General features: G+C 43.9%; 1 protein-coding gene across 2 annotated transcripts in view; it reads right to left on the bottom strand.

The window, feature by feature from the left end:
* Positions 1–15252: 15252 nt before the first annotated feature.
* CEP97 (centrosomal protein 97) overlaps positions 15253–22348 on the bottom strand; it is a 29121-nt gene continuing 22025 nt past the window's right edge. For both annotated transcript variants that reach the window (XM_063457471.1, XM_063457472.1), the window contains exons 9-11: positions 20059–20743; positions 17214–17289; positions 15253–16697 (exon numbers count right to left, since the gene is read on the bottom strand). In XM_063457471.1, coding sequence (XP_063313541.1) covers positions 16023–16697; positions 17214–17289; positions 20059–20743 — 1436 coding nt within the window. In that variant the 3' untranslated portion in view covers positions 15253–16022. The remainder of the gene's footprint in view (positions 16698–17213; positions 17290–20058; positions 20744–22348) is intronic.

The raw sequence follows: 22348 nt of genomic DNA on the forward strand, positions 1-22348 counted from the left end.
GGGCATGATCAGACTGGCAGGCTATCCCTATGTGCGCTTCCCGGAGGAGCGACAGGTGTTCCTGCGATATGAAGATGTAATCTATTCGGCTGTACAATTTGTGCACAGCCGAATAACAGGTATAATCCTTACCATCTGGGTGGGCTGTCCTCCAGCTGTCAGCCAACCCCGCCTTGTGCAGGGATCTCTTAGCTGCCTGTAGGCAGTGTGGTGGTATGGCACTAACACCTCTCGAGGTGTCTTGGCGTGGGTTCAGGGGAAGGTTCAGATCTCCCGCTAGTATGAGGAGGCCCTCTCTAAAGTGGTCCAGTTTAGCTAGTGTCTTGGCTAGGAATGTGTGTTGTGTTCGGTTTGGACTGTAGATGCATGCCAGTGTGTATGTGTGTTCAGCTATTGTGCCCTTGATGAATATATACCTCCCATTCGGGTCAGCGAGTGTTTCCCTGTGTTGATACGGGACCGTGTGTGCAATCAGTATCGCGACCCCTGTTTTTTTGGCATCTGGGTGGCTAGCGTAAAACCCTTGGGGGAATCTGTTGTTCTCGAGTTTGGGCTGGGATCTGCTCATGAAGTGCGTCTCCTGCAGGAATGCTACCGACACTCTCTCGGCCCACAGGTGGCGAAGTAATTGGGATCGCTTCTCCGGGACATTCAAGCCTCGGGTGTTGTTTGACCATATTTTCAATTGTGCTGGGCGAGTGCCCGACATGGTCCCACGGGCCGGGGGTCTCCCTCTGGTGTCCTGTGCGTGCGGCCGGGGTAGCGGGATGGGTCCGGGGTGAGGGGGGGTTAAGGGGTCGTATAACCAGGTGGGGGGGGGAAGTTTGGGGGGGTGGTTAGGTCAGGTGGGTGCAACGTCGAACCTCGGTCGGAGGCTATCTTCGGCGGAGGCCAACCTGTGGCTCCGCCGAATTCCGACCGGTATGTACAAGTCTGGTCAGTTGCGTGAGGTGCGGGGAGGGCAGCCAACGGTGTCAGTCACTCAGTTGTCTGAAGTTTGTCCGTGTCTGTCTCCCAGGTCTCCCAACCCGCTGGGGGTGATTGTCCATTTTCGTAGTCGTCTGTCGAGTGGGGTGTCTCTTTGTTTTGGTAGTGGAATCGTATGAGAGAGGGGGCGTCTTAGTCAGGGTCTACTGGGGATCAGGCTTTGGAGGGGCCACCTGTCGCGTTCAGTCTCATTGTCATTGTCTCGGCTCTCGGGCCACCGGGATCCCAGTGGTCTGACCATCGCTCAGGGGGCCTCTGTCAGGCCCAGGGTCAAGGGCTCGCTGGTTGGGGTATTTCAGTATTTCCGTCTAGTCTGTTACAGCATTGGGCCATTACTATCTGGGCATGTTAAGGCCGGTCTAGGGCAACATTTAACAGAAACAAGAAAACCATAAAGTAGCAGACAATAAACATTTACATTACTTCACACCTTGCATGACCCCTTTCTCAGGTTATCTAAGCGCCGCGGCCGCCGGACCCCGCGATCGGGCCCCAAGCCTGCTATTAACTGTGGTAGCGGCGGGAGGCCCTCTAGGTCACAGGGGTGCGGTGGGTGCGTTTCCCTGCATTGCTTATTCATAGTGTACTGCGTCCCGGGCCTTCACGTACCCCCTGTTCCCCCGCCCCATGTGTCAATGCCCAACCATAATACATGATCACAGGGTTTCATAGTCGTAATTAGGCTCATCTGTTCTAATCCAGGCCTGTTTAGTGCGAATCGTCTGAGTTTTTGTGTCTGGGTGACCCATTCTTAACTAATCTTGGCTATGGATCAGTCTAGCCATTAAGGCTGACGTGAGCTGCGCGCCTTAGGGCCTAGTACCCGCGGGTCGCCTTGTATAAGGTTGAACGGCTGCGAGCGCCGAGTGTCTCGTGTTAGGTCCATTGGGGAGAGTTCAGGGTCTGACTAGATCATCGAGCAGTTCTGGACTCAACGGCCCTGTCGGGTTTGGGCAGCAATGTCTCCTTAGCTTGGTGACAATCAATAACCCCTGGTGGAATCCCCATCCCCCTCCATGGGCCCTTCCCCCCCAACCTATGCTGGTTCCCCCTTATCGATGCTATTACTGTGAGGGGGTAGTCTCCATCTCGGTGCCGCCGTGAACTCCCTTCTTCGCATACCCTCTCCCCTCCCAAGTGGGCATAAATCCCGGGCCTGTGTATGAATGGCGGGGGTGGAGTGTATTTGTAGTACATACCAGTTCGGGTGGAGTCTGCTTCACATGGTGTATCTGGGCTTTTACGGCAAGGGGGGCAGGTGTTTGGCCGGTTCATCTCCGCTTATGGTGCAGGGATCCGGCGGCTTGTGGTGTAGTAGCAGCCCGGGGTCAGTGCAAAGTGGTTTCTCGTCTATTCCTCCGGAACTACAGGGCCGCCCCGTCTCGGGCGCGGGCCTGTGTGGTCATCAAAAAGATTCTCTGCCGGGATAGTGGGTCCAGTGGGGCGAGTCGGCGGGTAGTCCAATATCCAGTTTGGAATTGTCATGGGTGGTAGGCCAACGGCCCGTAGAAATCGGGGAGTGTCGTTAGGCCATCTCATAATATGCCATTGCCCGTCCACTCTAGCTTGTAGGCTAAATGGGAACCCCCATTTGTATGGGATCCTCTTCTCCCGCAGGAGGCTGGTTACTGATTTCAGTGCTCGTCGGGCATCCAAAGTGAGCGTGGATAAGTCCTGGTATAGGGATATTTGGGCTTCCCTGTATCTGATGGTGTGTTGCGATCTGGCAGCCCTCATGATGGTTTCTTTCAGTTGAAAGGACTGCAAGCAGCAGATTAGGTCCCTGGGCAAGCCATCTCTGCGTGGGGCTCTCAATGCTCTGTGGGCTCTTTCCAGGCCGAAGTCTGCTGGGGCCTCTTCTCCTAGGATATGGGAGAACAGGCCTGTCAGGAGCTCATGGGGTGTCTCCCCCTCGGATTCCGGTAGGCCGCGCACCCGGATGTTATTGCGGCGCCCTCGGTTATCAAGGTCCTCCGTTTGTCGTCTGAGGTCTAGGAGCATGTTACCTTGCCTCGACGTTGCTAGATCAGCTGCCTGCGAGTGATTGGTGGTGTGCAAGCGGTGTTCCTCCAGGGCGTCCACCCTCGTCTCCAAGGCCGCAAGATCCCTCCGAACTGCCGTGATTTCCTCTCGGATCGCGGTGCGGAGCTCCGCAACAAGGTCTGCTTTGTCTTTGCGTGTGAGCATATTCGCTGATATGGCTGCGAGGTCTGCGGACAACTGGGAAAGGGCATCTCCCCTTGGGGAGCTCCTTGTGGAGTCTGCCGGACTGCTAGGTCCCGGTGATGAGGGCGCCATCTTGCCTTCGTCGCGTGGTCTCCCCAGGGTGAGCGGGGTAGAGAGATAGTCATCCATCGGGCCCGGTGTGTGGGTCCCGTGTGTGTGCGGGGGTTTGGGGGTGGCCCCTCGTTTGGTTCTCCCCATAAAGTCTGCAATTTTCGCTGCGTTTTATCGGGTTTTAGCGGGTTGGGGCCTAGGAGCTCTGGTCACCTGCGTCCTATTCCATCGGCAGCCAAGCCACGCCCCCCCACTCCATGTTTTTATTGGCAAGGACGGTTGGGTCACTGTATAACACTATGGGTGGAGTTATATATGTATATATGTTAATTTATGCTTATTTATGTCTAATGTTTTGGTTACAGAAAAGAAGAGATTTAATAAATAAAGTTATGGATGTGTTATGCAGTAATTTAGTTGTGATAATAAATGCTGTGGCCTGTTTCATCCATACTAAGTGGTCTGTCGTTATTGGGGGGTTTAATGGGGTTAGATTTTGTTCTAGGCTGCATCGCGATTCCCCACTACGTACATACATGTTACAATGTCACTATTGATACATTTTAAAAATGTATGTTTTGAAACCGCAATATCCTACTTGTACTTATAGCCCTATAACATGCAAAAAAATAGCAGAAAGCATGTAAACACTGGGTATTTTTAAACTCAGGACAAAATTTTGAATCTATTTAGCAGTTTTTTTCATTCGCTTTTGTAGATGAGTAAAAGATTTTTCACATAAAAGTCAAAAAACATGTATTTTTTTCAATTTTTCATCATATTTTTTCATTTTTTTTAAATTAAATTACATGAGATTATATAAATAATGGTATGTAAAGAAAGCCCCTTTTGTCCTGAAAAAAACAATATATAATTTGTATGGGAACAGTAAATGAGAGAGCGGAAAATTACAGCTAAACACAAACACCACAAAAGTGTAAAAAGATGCCTGGTCGCAAATGTACAACATCGCAAAAACAGTCCGGTCCTTAAGGGGTTAAGAAAACCTCGTAGACAAAGTGACAGAACCGGCTGCAGAATAGAGCGCTGACAATTGTTTTGCTGGTCAAATAGCTCTTCAAGATGATTGGTGGGAAAAAAGATGATTCATGGCTAGACGATAACCACTAAATGTTGATTTTGTTTACAGATTAAATGAAAGGTGATCAATAGAGGGGAAAAAGGGAGTAACAGTAGAAAAATCGATATTTACATTATCAGGGTCGTCTGTGACGCGGTGCAAATGGCGCAGCTGCCTCAGGCCCAGTTACTCTCCAAACAAGTAAGGCACAATGTTGTTGAGAAGTACAAGTCAGGGCTAGGTTATAAAAAAATATCCAAATCTTTGATGATCCCCAGGAGCACCAATGCACCATCAAATGTATCATAACCAAATGGAAAGAACATGGCACAACAGCAAACCTGACAAGTGACGGCCGCCCACCAAAACTCAATCTTAATCAGAGAGGCAGCACAGAGACCTAAGGTAACCTTGGGGGAGCTGCAGACTTTCACAGCAGAGACTGGAGTATCTGTACATAGGACGACAATAAGCCGTACGCTCCATAGAGTTGGGCTTTATGGTAGAGTGGCCAGAAGAAAGCCATTGCTTTCAGCAAAAAACAAAATGGCACGTTTTGAGTTTGCGAAAAGGCATGTGGGAGACTCCCAAAATGTATGGAGGAAGGAGCTCTGGTCTGATGAGACTAAAATTGAACTTTCCAGCCATCAAAGAAAACACTGTCTGGCGCAAACCCAACACATCACATCACCCAAAGAACACACTCCTCACAGTGAAACATGGTGGTGGCAGCATCATGCTGTGGGGATGTTTTCCAGCAGCTGGGACTGGGAAACTGGTCAGAGTTGTGCATGATTTGGGGCTAGGATGGAGGTTCACCTTCCAGCAGGACAATGACCCCAAACACACTGCTTAAGCAACACTTGAGTGGTTTAAGGGGAAACATGTAAATGTGTTGGAATGTACTAGTCAAAGCCCAGACCTCAATCCAATAGAAAATCTGTGGTCAGACTTAAAGATTGCTGTTCACAAGCACAAACCATCCAACTTGAAGGATCTGCAATAGTGATGTCCCGAACGGTTCACTGGCGAATAGTTCCTGGCGAACATAGCGTGTTCGCGTTCGCCACGGATGGCGAACAATGCGATGTTCGGTCCGCCCCCTATTTTTTTTGTGGTCTTTCAGACAAATTTACTAATACTAAGTAAAAATTACTTAGTATTAGTAAATTGTGCCCCTACTAGCAATACCGCGAGTAGGGGCATGTCTATTAAACAGTGAGCAGCCTGCTCACTGTTAAAAAAAAAAAAAAAAGGGTCCCCCCTCCCTGAGCGGGTGGGGTCCCTAAAGCAAAAAAGGGGGGAGGACCTATTGTCCTCCCCCCTGGCCCCCACCCCTGAGCGGTGGGTGGGGGCCCTAAATACCAATAGGGGGGGACCTATTGTCCTCCCCCCCTGGCCCCCACCCCTGAGCGGCGGGTGGGGGCACTAAATACCAATAGGGGGGGGACCTATTGTCCTCCCCCCCGGCCCCCACCCCTGAGCGGCGGATGGGGGCCCTAAATACCAATAGGGTGTGGGGACCTATTGTCCTCCCCCTCCGGCCCCCACCCCTGAGCGGCGGGTGGGGGCCCTAAATACCAATAGGGGGGGAACTATTGTCCTCCCCCGGCACCCACCCCTGAGCGGCGGATGGGGACCCTAAATACCAATAGGGGGGGCCTATTGTCCTCCCCCCTGGCCCCCACCCCTGAGCGGTGGGTGGGGGCCCTAAATACCAATAGGGGGGGACCTATTGTCCTCCCCCCCTGGCCCCCACCCCTGAGCGGCGGGTGGGGGCACTAAATACCAATAGGGGGGGGACCTATTGTCCTCCCCCCCGGCCCCCACCCCTGAGCGGCGGATGGGGGCCCTAAATACCAATAGGGTGTGGGGACCTATTGTCCTCCCCCTCCGGCCCCCACCCCTGAGCGGCGGGTGGGGGCCCTAAATACCAATAGGGGGGGAACTATTGTCCTCCCCCCGGCACCCACCCCTGAGCGGCGGATGGGGACCCTAAATACCAATAGGGGGGGCCTATTGTCCTCCCCCCGGCCCCCACCCCTGAGCGGCGGGTGGGGGCCCTAAAAAAAATTAACCCCAGGTGAATGTCCCAAACCCCTAGTCACCCCCCCCCCAAAAAAAATGATCCCCCTACCTACCCCCCTCACCCTGAAAATAATGAGGGGGGGGGACATTTAACTAAGAACCTGTAAAAAAAAAAAAACTTACCATTCGATGTTTTCTTTCTTCTAAAATCTTCTTTTTTCTGCCCCAAAAAGGCCAAATAAATATCCATAATAACCGACGCAATTAAAAAAAAAAAAAAAAACAAGCGCAAAAAAAAAATTCCTTTTTTTTTGTGCTCGTTTTTTTTTTATTGCGTCGGTTATTATGGATATTTATTTGGCCTTTTTGGGGGCTTTTAGAAGAAAGAAAACATCGAATGGTAAGTTATTTTTTTTTTTACAGGTTCTTAGTTAAATGTCCCCCCTTCATTATTTTTAGGGTGAGGGGAGTAGGTAGGGGGATCATTTTTTTTGGGGGGGAGGGGGTGACTAGGGTTTTGGAGACCCCTAGTCACCTGGGGGGGGACATTTTTTTTAGGACCCCACCCGCCGCTCAGGGGTGGGGGCCGGGGGGGAGGACATTAGGTCCCCCCTATTGGTATTTAGGGCCCCCACCCGCCGGTCAGGGGTGGGGGCCAGGGGGGAGGACAATAGGTTCCCCCCATTGGTATTTAGGGCCCCCACCCGCCGCTCAGGGGTGGGGGCCGGGGGGAGGACAATAGGTCCCCCCTATTGGTATTTAGGGCCCCACCCACTGCTCAGGGGTAGGGGCCGGGGGGGAGGACATGAGGTCCCCCCCTATTGGTATTTAGGGCCCCCACCCGCCGCTCAGGGGTGGGGGCCGGGGGGGAGGACAATAGGTCCCCCCCTATTGGTATTTAGGGCCCCCACCCGCCGCTCAGGGGTGGGGGCCAGGGGGGAGGACATTAGGTCCCCCCCCAATTTGTGTTTAGGGCCCCCACCCACCGCTCAGGGGTGGGGGCCATGGGGGAGGGCATTAGGTACCCCCCCCCCTTATTCTTGTTTACGGCCCCCACCCACCGCTCAGGTGGGTGGGGGCCCATCACTATTGTGGCCAGAAAGAGTCCCTATGGGTTTTAAAATTCACCTGCTATTGAAGTCTATGGCGGTTCGCCGGGTTCGCCCGTTTGCGAACATTTGCGGAAGGCAAATTTCATGTTCGCGACATCACTAATCTGGAACAGTTTTGCAAAGAGGAATGAGCAAAAATCCCAATAAGATGTGTCAAGTTCACAGAGACTTATCCAAAGTGACTTTGAGCTGTGATTGCCGCAAAAGGTGGCTCTACAAAGTATTGACTTTAGGGGGGTGAATAGTTATGCACATTGACTTTTTCTGTTATTTTGTCCTATTTGTTGTTTTCTTTACAAGAAAAAAAACATCTTCAAAGTTGTGGGCATGTTCTGTAAATTAAATTATGCAAATACTCAAACAATCCATGTTAAGTCCAGGTTGCGAGGCAACAAAACATGAAAAATGCCCAGAGGAAGTGAATACTTTTGGAAGGCACTGTAGGTATAATGTGCCAAAAATACACATATATGTATATTGCTTCCAACAACATGAAGCAGTAAAATCCAGGCTCAAGGATATATAGTGTGCAAAGTTTCCTCCAGAACGTCAGCAGCATTTAATATGCAAACAAAAAGACATATGGTGCTCACCATATGTGGATTAATATATAAAGATAGAATCTGGGTGGTACAATCCCCACCAGGGATATATGGAATCAGATCCAGGAGATAGGAACGTGTAGTCTTTCCAATTCAGTCTGAAAAACTGGAAAACAGAAGGCAGGCCCAAATTTTTTTTTGAAAATTCAGCGGTTTGCAGAGTACACGCTGTTGGCCTGACACACAGACGCTTGCAGACAACTAACTGCTATTCAATCTATAACAGTGAAAAAACATTTTTTGTTTTTAAATCCACGCTATTGTGACACCAGATATCAGTGGCACTGTGCACTGGCAGAGGTTGGCAGAGTACACGCTGTAGGCCTGACACAGACGCTTGCAGACAACTAACTGCTATTCAATCTATTACAGTGAAAAACATTTTTTGTTTTTAAATGCAAGCTATTGTGACACCAGATATGAGTGGTGGCACTGGGCAAGTGGGCACAGTATCAACTGTGAGCCTGACACAGAAGCTGGCAGGCAGGCAACTGCAATTAGATTACACAGGAAAAAAAAGCAGACTGATGTTCTAGCCTTAAAAAGGGCTTTTTGGGGTGCTGCCCTTACAGCAGAGATCAGATGAGTCCTTCAGGACTGTAGTGGACACTGAATACACTAGCCTAGCTATACATTTCCCTATCAAATGAGCAGCAGCTACACTTTCCCTCCTCTATCTAAGAATGCAGCTTCAGAATGAATCTAAAATGGATGCTGTACAGGAGGTGGGAGGGTCTGGAAGGGAGGGTCTGCTGCTGATTGGCTGGAATGTGTCTGCTGACTTTCCCTGACTTCGGCTCGTACTCTGACTATTCTTTATTGTATAACCCGACCATTCTAAGGATCGGTATTACAATATTCTGGTTTGTGATTCTGTCTGTGTGTTCTGGTTTCCGGAATCCTGACGGGTTGGCCTTGTTAGTAAGATGAGGTTGATAACCCTTAGAGCCAAGCTTAATCTAAAAGGATGAGAGGATGACTTAAAAACTTTCTCATACCTTAACTACCCAAGATATAGTATCTTACAAAAAAAGTGGATCTGATTAATTGGAATTTAATAATACCAGTAGGTATCATTTAAGTTTATGGAGGTGACACATTCTCCTTCATAAACTTGTTACCATATTGTCAAATCTGATTCTAAGCAAGCACCCTTTTAAGGTAAAAAGTCAGTCTAAAAAAAGTCAGTCTAAAAACTTTTGGAGTATATTATTATTCTGATCCATCTTTGTGAACTCTTTACTTTCTAAGTTCCTTCGAGGAATTGTTGAAAGATAGCAAATATGTATTTGTTTACTGAAATTTTTCAATAATACCTGTCCACTCCTAAACGTTAGAGAAGAACTTTGCATGTAACAGCTCATTTTCCACTGCTAAGTTTTAGCTGTACTTTTTTTTTATTAAAGGACCACTCTAGGCACCCAGACCACTTCAGCTTAATGAGGTGTTCTGGGTGCCAGGTCCCTCTAGGATTAACCCTTTTTTTTTTATAAACATAGCAGTTTCAGAGAAACTGCTATGTTTATACTGAGGGTTAATCCAGCCTCCAAAACCTCTAGTGGCTGTCTCATTGAAAGCCGCTAGAGGCGCTTGCGTCCTTCTCACTGTGAAAATCACAGTGAGAGCACGCAAGCATCCATAGGAAAGCATTGTAAATGCTTTCCTATGCGACCGGCTGAATGCGAGCGCGGCTCCTGCCGCGCATGCGCATTCAGCCAATGACGTCGCAAGGAAGAAGGAGAGGAGGAGGAAAGCTCCCCGCCCGGCGCTGGAGAATGAGGTAAGTTTAACCCCTTCCTTCCCCCAGAGCCCGGCGGGAGGGGGTCCCTGAGGGTGGGGGCACCCTCAGGGCACTCTAGTGCCAGGAAAACGAGTATGTTTTCCTGGCACTAGTGTGGTCCTTTAATATAAGCCTCCTTGCTTTGAGCTTCCTTAATCTAAGGCTGTTACTTGTGTGTTTTCAGCAATACAAGTATCACATGATTCCATTTGTATACTGTGAGCATGCATGTGTATGCAGGGAATCATGGGAAAATTATGCTAAATGCATTGACAAGTTGTCAAAGGTCTACACTAGGAGTGTGAAACACTGACAGCGTCACATTTTCAGCATCCACCCATTAATCCTGGAGACCTTCCTCACAGCAGTAGCACTCCTCTTCCCTCCTCGGGGGTTGACATAGACAACCTATGTGATGTTGTTTGTTTGAAAGTGGATATAAGGCTTTCAATAGAGTTCTGGCCAAAACAGGAGAGACCGATAAATCACTCTGAGCTTGAGAATATTTATTAAAAGCCTTGTTTATTGAATTGGCTAATTCCCCTAGTGACAATCATGCAGCCCTACGACAAGTACTTCATAATAATCACAAAGGTCTACTGAAAGAACACATCTAGGTCACCAACAGGTGGAAATCCCTCAGAGGTAGCCTTGTGCGGGTGAATCCAGACTTTACAGCTGTGATGGATACCTGCCCAGAGGGAGACTTGCAGTTGGGTATACTGAACCTCCAGAGAATAAGAGGCTGTCCGGAATGGGATATCATCAAGGTATGGAACAACTGCTATATGCAAGTACCATCTTGTGCCATGACTACTACAAAGAGCAAACAGACAAACTAGTAGTGCTGGTCCTGAAATGCAAACTGCTGTAACTGGTTATGATCTAGGTAGATAAACACATCAGAGTATGCATCAGATCCACAGCGGTCATGAACTGGTTCTTATGCACCAAAGACAAGGCAGATTGTGGGATCTCCATTTTGAGCGCTTGAATCCTTGAACAACTGAGGGACTAGAAGTCTAGGTTGGGCCAGAATGTGCCCTTTTTCTTCTTCAGTAGCATGAACAGATTCAATCATTAACCCCACCCTGTTCAGAAACCAAAACAAGAGAAATGTTTAAGATTGTGACACAATCCATAAAAGTGTGAGCTTTGACAGGGTCACCGATAGAGTGAGACAAAAGGATCTATTATGAACAGGACTGCACTGAAACAGTAACCCCCAAAAAACACACCCAAGTCCCAAAATGCACCAGGTCCAGGTGTCCTTGAAGAACTGCAAACATCCCCCATTGGAGATTTAAACCATAGGGGGCAGGGGGGAGAAGGGTAACACCATCATTCAGACTTTGTAGGTGTAGCAACTTCTTTGTCTGCTTTGTTTCAAAAAAAAGGACCTAGCTTTAAGGAGGCAGTGGGTACACCAGAGGAATGAGAGGAAGTCTGAAGAGCCCAAATGAACAAAAGTGAGCTGAACAGCACCTCTCGTATGAGGCTACCTTATATTTCAGAAGAAAGGTGTCCATCACCAGCCATCATGGAAATTATGGCATCCAGACCTGTGCCATAAATGATTTTTGCCTTAAAAAGCATTTCTAAGAAGCATTACTTGGAGCCCAAGTCAAATGATAGGACTTAAAGAGTAGTTGCCAGACAGACTTTATGGTTCAAATCTGCCAACTTACCATTAAGGTAAACAACCTCAGCATTATGGTAAATGGCCTCAGGAATCACAGAAGAACTATTTTGCTATCTTTAGTAAATGAACATGATCCAAGGCATTTACTGACTGCATCTTCTGTTTTACCGAGGTCCAAATCACACCCCAAGGATATGGCTGCAAACAGGTTTACAAAAAATAACCAGCAGGGTAGAAAAACATCCCTTAGAAACCCCTCAAATTTCTTACCCATGGTGTCCAAAGCAGTATTTTATCAGCAAGTGTTCCATGCCTACCTGGGCTTTACGGGTTGCTGAGATCTCCACAGCTGATTTCCTTCCAACACCTTTCTCTAGTGTTGTGCAGGCTGTTCAAGCTATTTCCATTGTTGCATTCCAATATTGTTTTACGGTTTATACACCTAGCCTGCCCTGATCTTTGAAACTGTCTGAGCACACTATTGTATTACCCTTTTATACCCTACATTCTGGATTAACCAGGTCTGTTCATCTGTATCAACCACCTGGCTGTCTAGCGGCCCTACTACTATTTCTGCAACTGGGCTCCATCTTACGCATAAACTTGATAGCGAGAGGAGCAAATTTAGGGAAAGAACTAAAATAGTCCCTGTTCGCCTCTGGGACTTCATAAAATCCCATAATTCACTAGGGAAACACATAAGCACTGCTCAGAGGCTGCAGAGCAGGTGGAAATTAGGAGAAACCTCTTCCACCGTCTTAGCTCAGGCCGAGAACATCTGGCTCCCTCTTAGGTGGGGAGTAGCACCCAGCGGGCCACATGTTAAAAGTCTTCAAACTTCAGTGAGCTGTAGTGGTTATACTGCTTGGGGTGTTCCTTTAAATTGCCTGTCTTTTAGAGGAAAAATTTAGTTTTTTTAATCAAATAGAAAAATCTCTAGATTAAGTAATGAACCACTATGTCTCTTCTATGTAGACCTCAGATCAGCTGAACTGACAAGCAGGTTTAACAAAATCTAATGCTGCAAAAACGGTGTAACTTTTAAAGGGTCTGTGTACCAATAACACTGCTCAAATACTTTTTTCCCATTTGTCACAACTCATGTGTTCTCACAAAGGAGGCAATAAAAATCCAAGTAGCTATCTCTCTGTATACAACATAGGAAATTATCGCTTTTGTCTTTATCAGTGTTAAACATGCACTCCTTGAGAATTCGAGAAGAATAAACATAGGATGACCAGGTACCTTAATGATATTCTGTATACATCAGGTGTAGTCAACCTTTTAATACCTACCGCCCACTTATGCATCTTTTTTGATTGTAAAATGTTTTCCCTTAACACCCAACTGTGCTGCATTTACTACATATTGTTAGTACAATTGTACTTTATCTTTTTACTTCTACTTCATGCATTTTTATACATATAAAATTTACATTTAATGGAGTGAACCCTTTGGAATGATATGGATTTCTGCACAAATTGGTCATAAAATGTGATCTGATCATCATCTAAGTCACAACAATAGACAATCACAGTCTGCTTAAACTAATAACACACAATCAAGAATGAAATGTTGCCATGTTTTTATTGAACACACCATGTAAACATTCACAGTGCAGGTGGAAAAAGTATGTGAACCCTTGGATTTAATAACTGGTTGAACCTCCTTTGGCAGCAATAACTTCAACCAAACGTTTCCTGTAGTTGCAGATCAGACATGCACAACGGTCAGGAGTAATTCTTGACCATTCCTCTTTACAGAACTGTTTCAGTTCAGAAATATTCTTGGTATGTCTGGTGTGAATCGCTTTCTTGAGGTCATGCCACAGCATCTCAATCGGGTTGAGGTCAGGACTCTGACTGGGCCACTTCAGAAGGCGTATTTTCTTCTGTTTAAGCCATTCTGTTGTTGATTTACTTATATGCTTTGGGTCATTGTCCTGTTGCAACACCCATCTTCTGTTGAGCTTCAGCTGGTAGACAGATGGCTTTAAGTTCTCCGTCAAAATGTCTTGATAAACTTGGGAATTCATTTTTCCTTCAATGATAGCAATCCGTCCAGGCCCTGACGCAGCAAAGCAGCCCCAAACCATGATGCCTCCACCACCATACTTCACAGTTGGGATGAGGTTTTGATGTTGGTGTGCTGTGCCTCTTTTTTGCCACTAGTTTTGTGTGTTTCTTCCAAACAACTCAACTTTGGTTTCATCTGTCCACAGAATATTTTGCCAGTACTGCTGTGGAACATCTCTTGTGCAAACTGTAAACGTGCAGCAATGTTTTGTTTGGACAGCAGTGGCTCCCTCTGTGGTATCCTCCCACGAAATCCATTCTTGTTTAGTGTTTTACGTATTGTAGATTTGCTAACAGAGATGTTAGCATTTGCTAGTGACTTTTGTAAGTCTTTAGCTGACACTCTAGGATTCTTCTTCACCTCATTGAGCAGTCTGCGCTGTGCTCTTGCAGTCATCTTTACAGGACGGCCACTCCTAGGGAGAGTAGCAGCAGTGCTGAACTTTCTCCATTTATAGACAATTTATGTTACCGTGGACTGATGAACAGCAAGGCTTTTCGAGATACTTTTATAACCCTTTCCAGCTTTATGCAAGTCAACAATTGTTAATCGTAGGTCCTCTGAGAGCTCTTTTGTGCGAGGCATCATGAACATCAGGCAATGCTTCTTGTGAAAAGCAAACCCAGAACTGGTGTGTGTTTTTTATAGGGCAGGGCAGCTGTAACCAACACCTCCAATCTCATCCCATTGATTGGACTCCAGTTGGCTGACATCTCACTCCGATTAGCTCTTGGAGAAGTCATTAGTATAGGGGTTCACATACTTTTTCCACCTGCACTGTGAATGTTTACATGGTGTGTTCAATAAAAACATGGCAACATTTCATTCTTTGTGTGTTATTAGTTTACGCAGACTGTGATTGTCTATTGTTGTGACTTAGATGATGATCAGATCACATTTTATGACCAATTTGTGCAGAAATCCATATCATTCCAAAGGGTTCACATACTTTTTCTTGCAAATATATATCTTTTTTACACCCACCTTGAAAAAAAGAGACCCCTGAGATAGATTATATATATATATATATATATATATTCCACCAAAGAACAGCTGCTCACCAGTCTTGTAAAAGTAAAAAATTTATTAAATATAGTATAAAAGAGACCAACGTTTCAGTCCCAGCTCGGGACTTTCCTCAGGGTAACAGAACAGTATGTAGAACTGTTCTGTTACCCTGAGGAAAGTCCCGAGCTGGGACTGAAACGTTGGTCTCTTTTATACTTTATTTAATAAATTTTGAACTTTTACAAGACCGGTGAGCAGCTGTTCTTTGGTGGATTATTCGATTGGAGTCCGAGCTACGGCATAGTGGAATTCAACTTAAGCGTGAGTGCGGGGGATTTTGAATTTTATATATATATATATATATATATATATATATATATTATATATATATATATATATATCTATCTATATCTATATATCTCAGGGGTCTCTTTTTTCCCTTCTCCTTATTCTCTCCTTTTCTTTTATTTAAACCAAGTAAACAGAAAATAACAGAACTTAGCTTGTTCAATAAGTGGTTGTGCCAGAGAACCGAGGGTCATGCATAAACCCCACCACCACCCACCATGAAAGCTTGAATCGCCCACTAGTGGACGGCATGGACCAGGTTGACTACCACTGGTATAGATAATGAAAAATACATACAAAAACAAGGCAAGCCAAAACATCAACTTCATTTTATTCTGTTTTAAGCTCCTCTATAAAAATGTCAATGATATATCAGGAAAGAGTAATTGGCAATAAATAAAACTGTGTAATCAATGTGGATAAATATTTCATATAAATACTGATACAGCAGAATAGTGTGCGATAAGTAAGGAATGGACTAAGGCGAAACACCAGCTCAACGTGCGTGCAATAAGCCTCCATTTATAAATATCTTGCAGCAAAACATTCTTAATCAAACTGGACTTCTTTTGGTATAGCCCCCTTGGACTAAAATATTACCAAGTACTATAACCACTACAACCCACTGTTTAAGAAAAAACTGAGAACTTACCAGGGCTCTTAAAAAGTTTGACTTCTTCTGGCACCATATCCACTACAATGTGCTGTAGTGGTTATTGTGCTTGGGAATGTTCCTTTAATTTTAGACTGTTCATCACTATTTACAGAACACTTGATCTCTCTATTATTGCTCAGTATAAAATGTATCTTTCAATAAATAGTAACTACACTATAAATAGTAAGTACCATAAATAAAGTTGTCTTTATTTCCTAAGTGTCTACTGAAAAGAGTGTTTACCATCTGTCCAGTATTACCATTTCACAGAAATAAAAATTTAGGAACATTTACAGCATTAACTGTGGCAAAGTGCATATCAGCTGCAGAGTGTATATAGTAAAAATAATTAAATTACAGCCCAACATTGTAACATTTCCAAATGCCACATTATAAATGGAAAGCAGTAGCCTGATATTCTTCAATTTAAAGGACCAAGTCCATCGCTGGCACCTGAGAGCATGGGTCATGCGGATTCAGCATGCTATGTGCTTCCCCAGATGAAAAACAGTTATCTTGAACTGTATGCATTTCCTGCTTACAATCATCATGTTGTATGTGTGAAAGGCTACTGGACAGAATTTCAGAGGATAACGAACAGTTGTTGGTTCCTGGACGGCTTTCTTCTGGTCCATCGATATAGCTTGTATTATCTGCCTCCTCCAGTTGTTCAACCGTCAGTAAATACTGTTGCAGGAGGCTGCTATCTTGTTCAATGCTAGAATTGTCCTTGTTTTCTTCTTCAGCTGTTGCAGCCTGTTCATCAGGAGTATCTAGAGTTTGTCTATTGAATTGTATCACCGTTTCCAGAGATGGCTCTGAAGATTTGCTTTCCTCATTGGAGCTTTTTTCAGAAAAGGTAGGTTCATTTGGAGATACCTGACTTATGATAGAATTGAAACCAGAGTCTGGGATATCAGGTGAGGCTTTTCTGGTAAAGTTTTCTGGATTAAAAATGCAGGAAGATTTTTCTTCCAATACTTTAGATGAATCAACAGGAATGTGTGTGAGTGATTTGCTTGCAGTAAGTACTTCTTCATGTTGAGAATTAGTAGGAATTTGAACTTTTATTGTATTCTGCCACTGCTGAATGGACTGAACCTAAAAAAAAGAATGAGAAAACAATGTTAAATGATGTGGGATGACCATCCAAGGAATCATCATCATCATCAGTCAAACACATCCAAGATAAATCCTTGCTGGACATGTGTTTATGGGACAAGTTCAGATCAAGGAATGATGAGAATTACTACATTGACAAGCTTCCTCCCGGTCTGGGAAGTGCTACTTCTTTGCGGTTTGCTTGTGACGGACTCAAAAAACACCCCTTTATATTAGATTTTTTTTTTTTTTTTTAAAAAGACTAATAATGAACAAGTGAAAAGCTCCATCACAAGGATGTCCTATGAAAAGAGGATAGGACTGGGTGACAAGGGGTCCACTGGATTTTATCAAACCAGCTTAAAAATACTGTGCTAAAAACCAGGGAGTGCACCTACAGTTCTTAGCACTATAATCATTAAAATAAACAGTAGTGGTTATGGTTCGTGAAGCAAATTCCTATGTCTCTGTAGAATGCAATCTCAGTGTCACACTAGGTGGCATAATCTAACTTACCTGCTCCCATAGATATTTCACAGCTTCCTCCTGAACAAGCTTTTGTATGCGTTCCTTCTCTTTCTCTTTTTTTAGCCTACAACAGAAAACATTTTAACAGCGTTACATCTCTTTTTCAATATAGTAGAATTACAACACAGTAAACACATACTAGGAATTTTGTCTATAAATTAAATCATGTACAGACAATAGCCTTAAACTCTACTAAATTCATATGTAGGAGGCAAAACAAATTATTCAGACAGTAACTTTAGCGTTACGGTTTTTGAGCTGTACTTCAGAACATTGGGACAATGACAAAGACATTTGAGGTTATTTAACCTCTTAAGGACCAAACTTCTGGAATAAAAGGGAATCATGACATGTCACACATGTTATGTGTCCTTAAGGGGTTAAACCCATAAACCACAAACTGTATATTTATTACACTGTTTTAAACCCATTTTATTTTTCCATAAAAAATGTAAAAGTAATTGTACAAAATAAAATTATCTTTAAAAAAGGGTTATCGACAGTACTTGGCTGAGATCTTTAATGAGTGCACAAACTCCGTGACCTATAGACATCAGTAAATTAATTTCCCTTGTGTTACGCTGTCAAACCTGCATGAGAGCCGTCATCATCATTTCTCATTTGTACTGTGACATTTTCCCCAAACAGCTAGCAATTTCTAATCTTGGTCATTGTTTCATTTTAACTTCTATAAATCTTGTGTGACTGTCCAAATAATTACGAGCTGCACTGTATGTGAATTCTAAAGTCAGAATTGTCAGATTCCCCCCACCCCCACTAATTAGAACACTCCTGTTACCATTTATCAATTACAGGAGCGCAGAGCAGCACCTAGTTTTATGTCTGAGTGAGGAGAAGGCTACAGGGATTGAACATAGATGCTCTACACACATGCATACATGAACATCAATACATTATATGAGTATTCAGCAAGTCACAAAACCCAGGGTTAAGATAATGAATCACAAAGTCATACACTATAACATTATAGATATGGGTTTCTATTTGTAGATGCATAATTATAGATTGTTATATAATTTTATGACAAGTCACTAAAAACTCCAGCAGGTTATAGTCTATATTTAGCCCCTTCTAAAATTAGTTTATCATTTTAGGAATTTGAGAGAGAGCTGAAGAACAAAGCAGCCGGTTTACCTGGTTAGGCTAAAAATAGCCAGTGAGGAATAACAATTGCACATCTTCATAAACAGGTGGGTATGTGTGTCATCTGTGCTAAAAATAATATGGCCTTTTCTAAGTTACACAATCTTAGTGTGACATTCAAGCCTGGATAAAACCATTATGTATGTTTAAAATATGTAGAGTCACTTTTTTAATTAACTTACACTGTATACCTGGCGTTTCCCACCCAGTGCTGCATTATAAAAGGAATGCTTGAGTGTATATGTAGTCCTATTGCATTCTCCATAGATGCCCAAGCATGCCTTGGGCATCAGGTGCTCACTGGGTTTTGCAAATACCCCCTAAGCTAAACTTTTTGATTGCCTGGTGATACAAGGAGATATTATTACCAAGAACTCTATATTCTTGCACCTCATTCTTCCACTTACGGCAGGTGAAGATACCAGAAACCAAGTCACCTATGTACTATCGTGCCTGTAAAAATTCAACAACAGTCTAAGGAACATCCTGTAAAACACTCCATAGAATAAAGGACCACTAATGTCACCCATAGAAAAAATGAATCCATGGAGCACTCAGGGGGTTCCCAAACACAACCCCCCTCCAGGCAAGCAGTGCTCAAAGCTGGGGTTCTACAGTCAGCCCTCCAAATACTAAACAGAATAAAAAGAAGGCTGGGCCACACAAATGGCCAATGGAGGTTATCTTAGTGTGGGGAAGGCACCACAAGTGAGAAAGTTTGGATGCACTCGCCATGCACTCCGTCCTGAAAGCTCCTATATGGGGAGTGTTGGATTGGACCATTGTGGAGGAGCTCCTCCATGACATTGCAGCAGACAGAGAGTTAAGTAGCATGGGAAGGGAGGGCAGTCCTACCTAACTAGGGACAGGGAAACCAAGTGTATCCAGGTCTGTATTCAAAACACTTTAGTATTTCTTTAAAGTTGTCTCTTTAACATAAAATATACTGTACAATATTTAGCAGACTTTTGCAAAAATTTGTTTTGGCCGGTTCATCTGAACCAAATTCTTTTTAATGCATACCAGAATTAATCTATTTACCCAGATTAACATGTGGAGTCTTATTCAGTGCATAGAATGGGAATCCTGGGTGAATAGATTGGTTCGGGTGTGGATTAAAAGCAATCTGAAACATATCTTTTGCACAAGTCTAATATAATATAGTCTCCAATATAGTGTCAAAAGTAAACACGGTAGTCTGAAGTAAAGGTGTAGGTTTTATGCAAGCAATTGCTTGGTGTCATTGCTCTTTTTACTTTCCAGCATACTTCTCTGATGCTTTATCAGACACATGCTAGGAATTGATTACCAGTTTCCTGAAATGTAACTGTAATGCATATGTTTAGGAACAGTCATAACTGTATGCCAAAAGAGGCAGCTGTAGTTCACAAATTTCTTGCTCAAGATCTTTACCCTGAAAACCACCAAGGTGTCTTACTGATAAACAAGTACAACAAGATACAAAGATGTGTGAGTTAGAGACTGAATTCCATACTCGTGTAAGAGTCAGACTATTCTTTATGCAGGAGTATATAATAGAGAGAAATACCCTATATACACAATTTGCAACAGAAATTCACAAAACTGTAAATAACATTCCCAATTTAAGAACAAGCATCACACAAACATAGGTAGATGATCAATGCATGATGCACCCATGCAAACCAACCTGTTAACTTCTTCAGTTAAGAAGACAATATGGTCCTGCATTCTGCGCAGTCTGATCTCATAACGCAAATCCCTAACGACCAGATTTTTATTTCTCGTGTGGAACCCTCTCCAGCAGGACTGAAGCTTAGTTGCTGCTTTGTTCATACTGTTAAGACTGTCCACATCATTTTCAAGTGCAGAGAATATGCTTGTAACTACACCATTAGAGTCGGTTTGATAATTTGAAGGCGGTGTGTTCTCTGCATTTGCACTTGGCACGGGTTGCTTGGTTGTGTTGTTTGGAGTCACATTCTCATTTTGAATTACTGGATAAACACAGCGAAATGTATCCGCTTTCACTCCATTTTCAAACTCTGTTAGCTTTGTCTTCTCAGGTATTTGTGTTTTTAAATTTTCAGTATTGGCTTTATAAAACTCCATTACACTTTCATTAGTACCTAGTGTCCTCAATTCCACACTGGGCGATACAGGGGACAAACCGTGCGCAACCGGCATGAATGTCGACTCGGAAGAAAGAAGACTACAGTTTAATTTATCCTCATCTGTTTGTATATCCTCCAAATAGAGACTGTTGTAATGTGATGCACCAGACTGACTAATTCCAGAGCACACATTTCTCACAGCATAGGAGTTCTCTTCAGAATGACTTGTCCCAAGCCAATTGTCTATCCGTAGTACAGGTTCTAAAATTATAAAATACACGGAAATTATTGTAACATAGTTGCCTGATTGATGTGGATTTCATTAAACAAGTCTTTCAAAAAGAGCATTCATTTTCACTTTTAGTTTATTGACTTATGATAAGCACTGTATAAAACGGGACTTAAAACAATTTATATATTTTCAAATTATTCACATATTTTGTTACTTCATTTAACATATTAACAAAAATGTAAGGAGAAAGGTTACGGACTGATTTAGTTTACTTGTGCGCAAATCCCGTTGAGCCGCGTTGAGCCGCGTTGAGCTAAACAAATGACTGTCAATCTATGAATAAGCAAGTTGTTTTGTTAAGCGAAGACCGAACAAATCAATTAATTTGTCCATAGATTGACAGTCATTTGGTACCTTCAACAAAGCTGAAAGGGATTCAAATAGAAATCTATTGATTAGCTTACCTGGATAATGAAAGAACATTAACCAAGTGCACAGCGTTTTCCTTTATAGTGCTAGGAAGCAGTAACTTAAAATGCATCTTAAAAGTGCTACAAATTTCCCTTATCATCTTATTCAAGGGACACTGTAGGCACCCAGACCACTTCAGCTCATTGAAGTGGTCTAGGTGCTTTGTCCCTTTTACACTTCGTGCTGCAATGTAAAACATTGCAGTTCCAGAGAAACTAGAATGTTTACATTGCAGCTCTAAGCCTGCCCTCAGTGGCTGTCTACCAGACGGCCATTGGGCGCACTTACGGAATCCAAGCGGACTTTAGGTCCGTTATCTAACGCTGAATGTACTTGCACCCTGCATGAGGACCTCCAGTGGCAGATTTTCCCCCCAGCATTAAATAATGCTTTCCTATGGGGAGGTCTAATGCGTGAGCGCGGCCATTGGCGCGCATGCGCATTAGGTCTCCCACGGCAGCTGATTACGGCAGGGGAGGAGCGTGGGCGGAGCCTGATCCAGCGCTAAGGGACATCACCGATGGATTCTGGTAAGTTGCTGAAGGGGTTTTAAGCCCTTCACCCCACCAGAGGAGGGGGATCTATTAACCCTACATTGCCAGGAAATCGACTTTGTTTTCCTGGCACTATAGGTTCCCTTTAATCAATCATGCCTTGTCTCCCCCCTACCTTTTAAGGATTTCTCATGCAAATGATTATTTTACTGATTCAAGTACTTTTACTATGTTAACATGGACAACGTGCAACCTCCTAATTTTCAGGAAATGTAATGTGAGCGCAAGCACACGGCAGGCACTGCTGTACTCTTGCACATGCATGAAAGTACAGCATTGAGGTCTATGGTGGATTGACACAGTTAATTCCCTGCAGCTGTCACTGGTGATTGCTGTCTGGATTGACACTTAGATTCCGCCCTGTGTCTAAGAAAGACAAGCGATGGGAGAAATATAGAGACAAAGTTGTCCCCATCTTTAAAGATTCTATCTTTATGAAATACAAACTTAACTAAATATCCAATTCTATACAAAAATCTAATGCTACACAAAATCTATGAGGTCTTACGAAAATATTTAAATTGCAATGATTAAAGTTTATTGAGAATAAACATTCATTATTATGAAAAATCATTACCAAACTAAATTTTAATTCAGTAGTTATGTCTT

Source organism: Pelobates fuscus, chromosome 1 (genome assembly GCF_036172605.1).
Source record: "Pelobates fuscus isolate aPelFus1 chromosome 1, aPelFus1.pri, whole genome shotgun sequence".
NCBI classification, from domain to species: domain Eukaryota; kingdom Metazoa; phylum Chordata; class Amphibia; order Anura; family Pelobatidae; genus Pelobates; species Pelobates fuscus.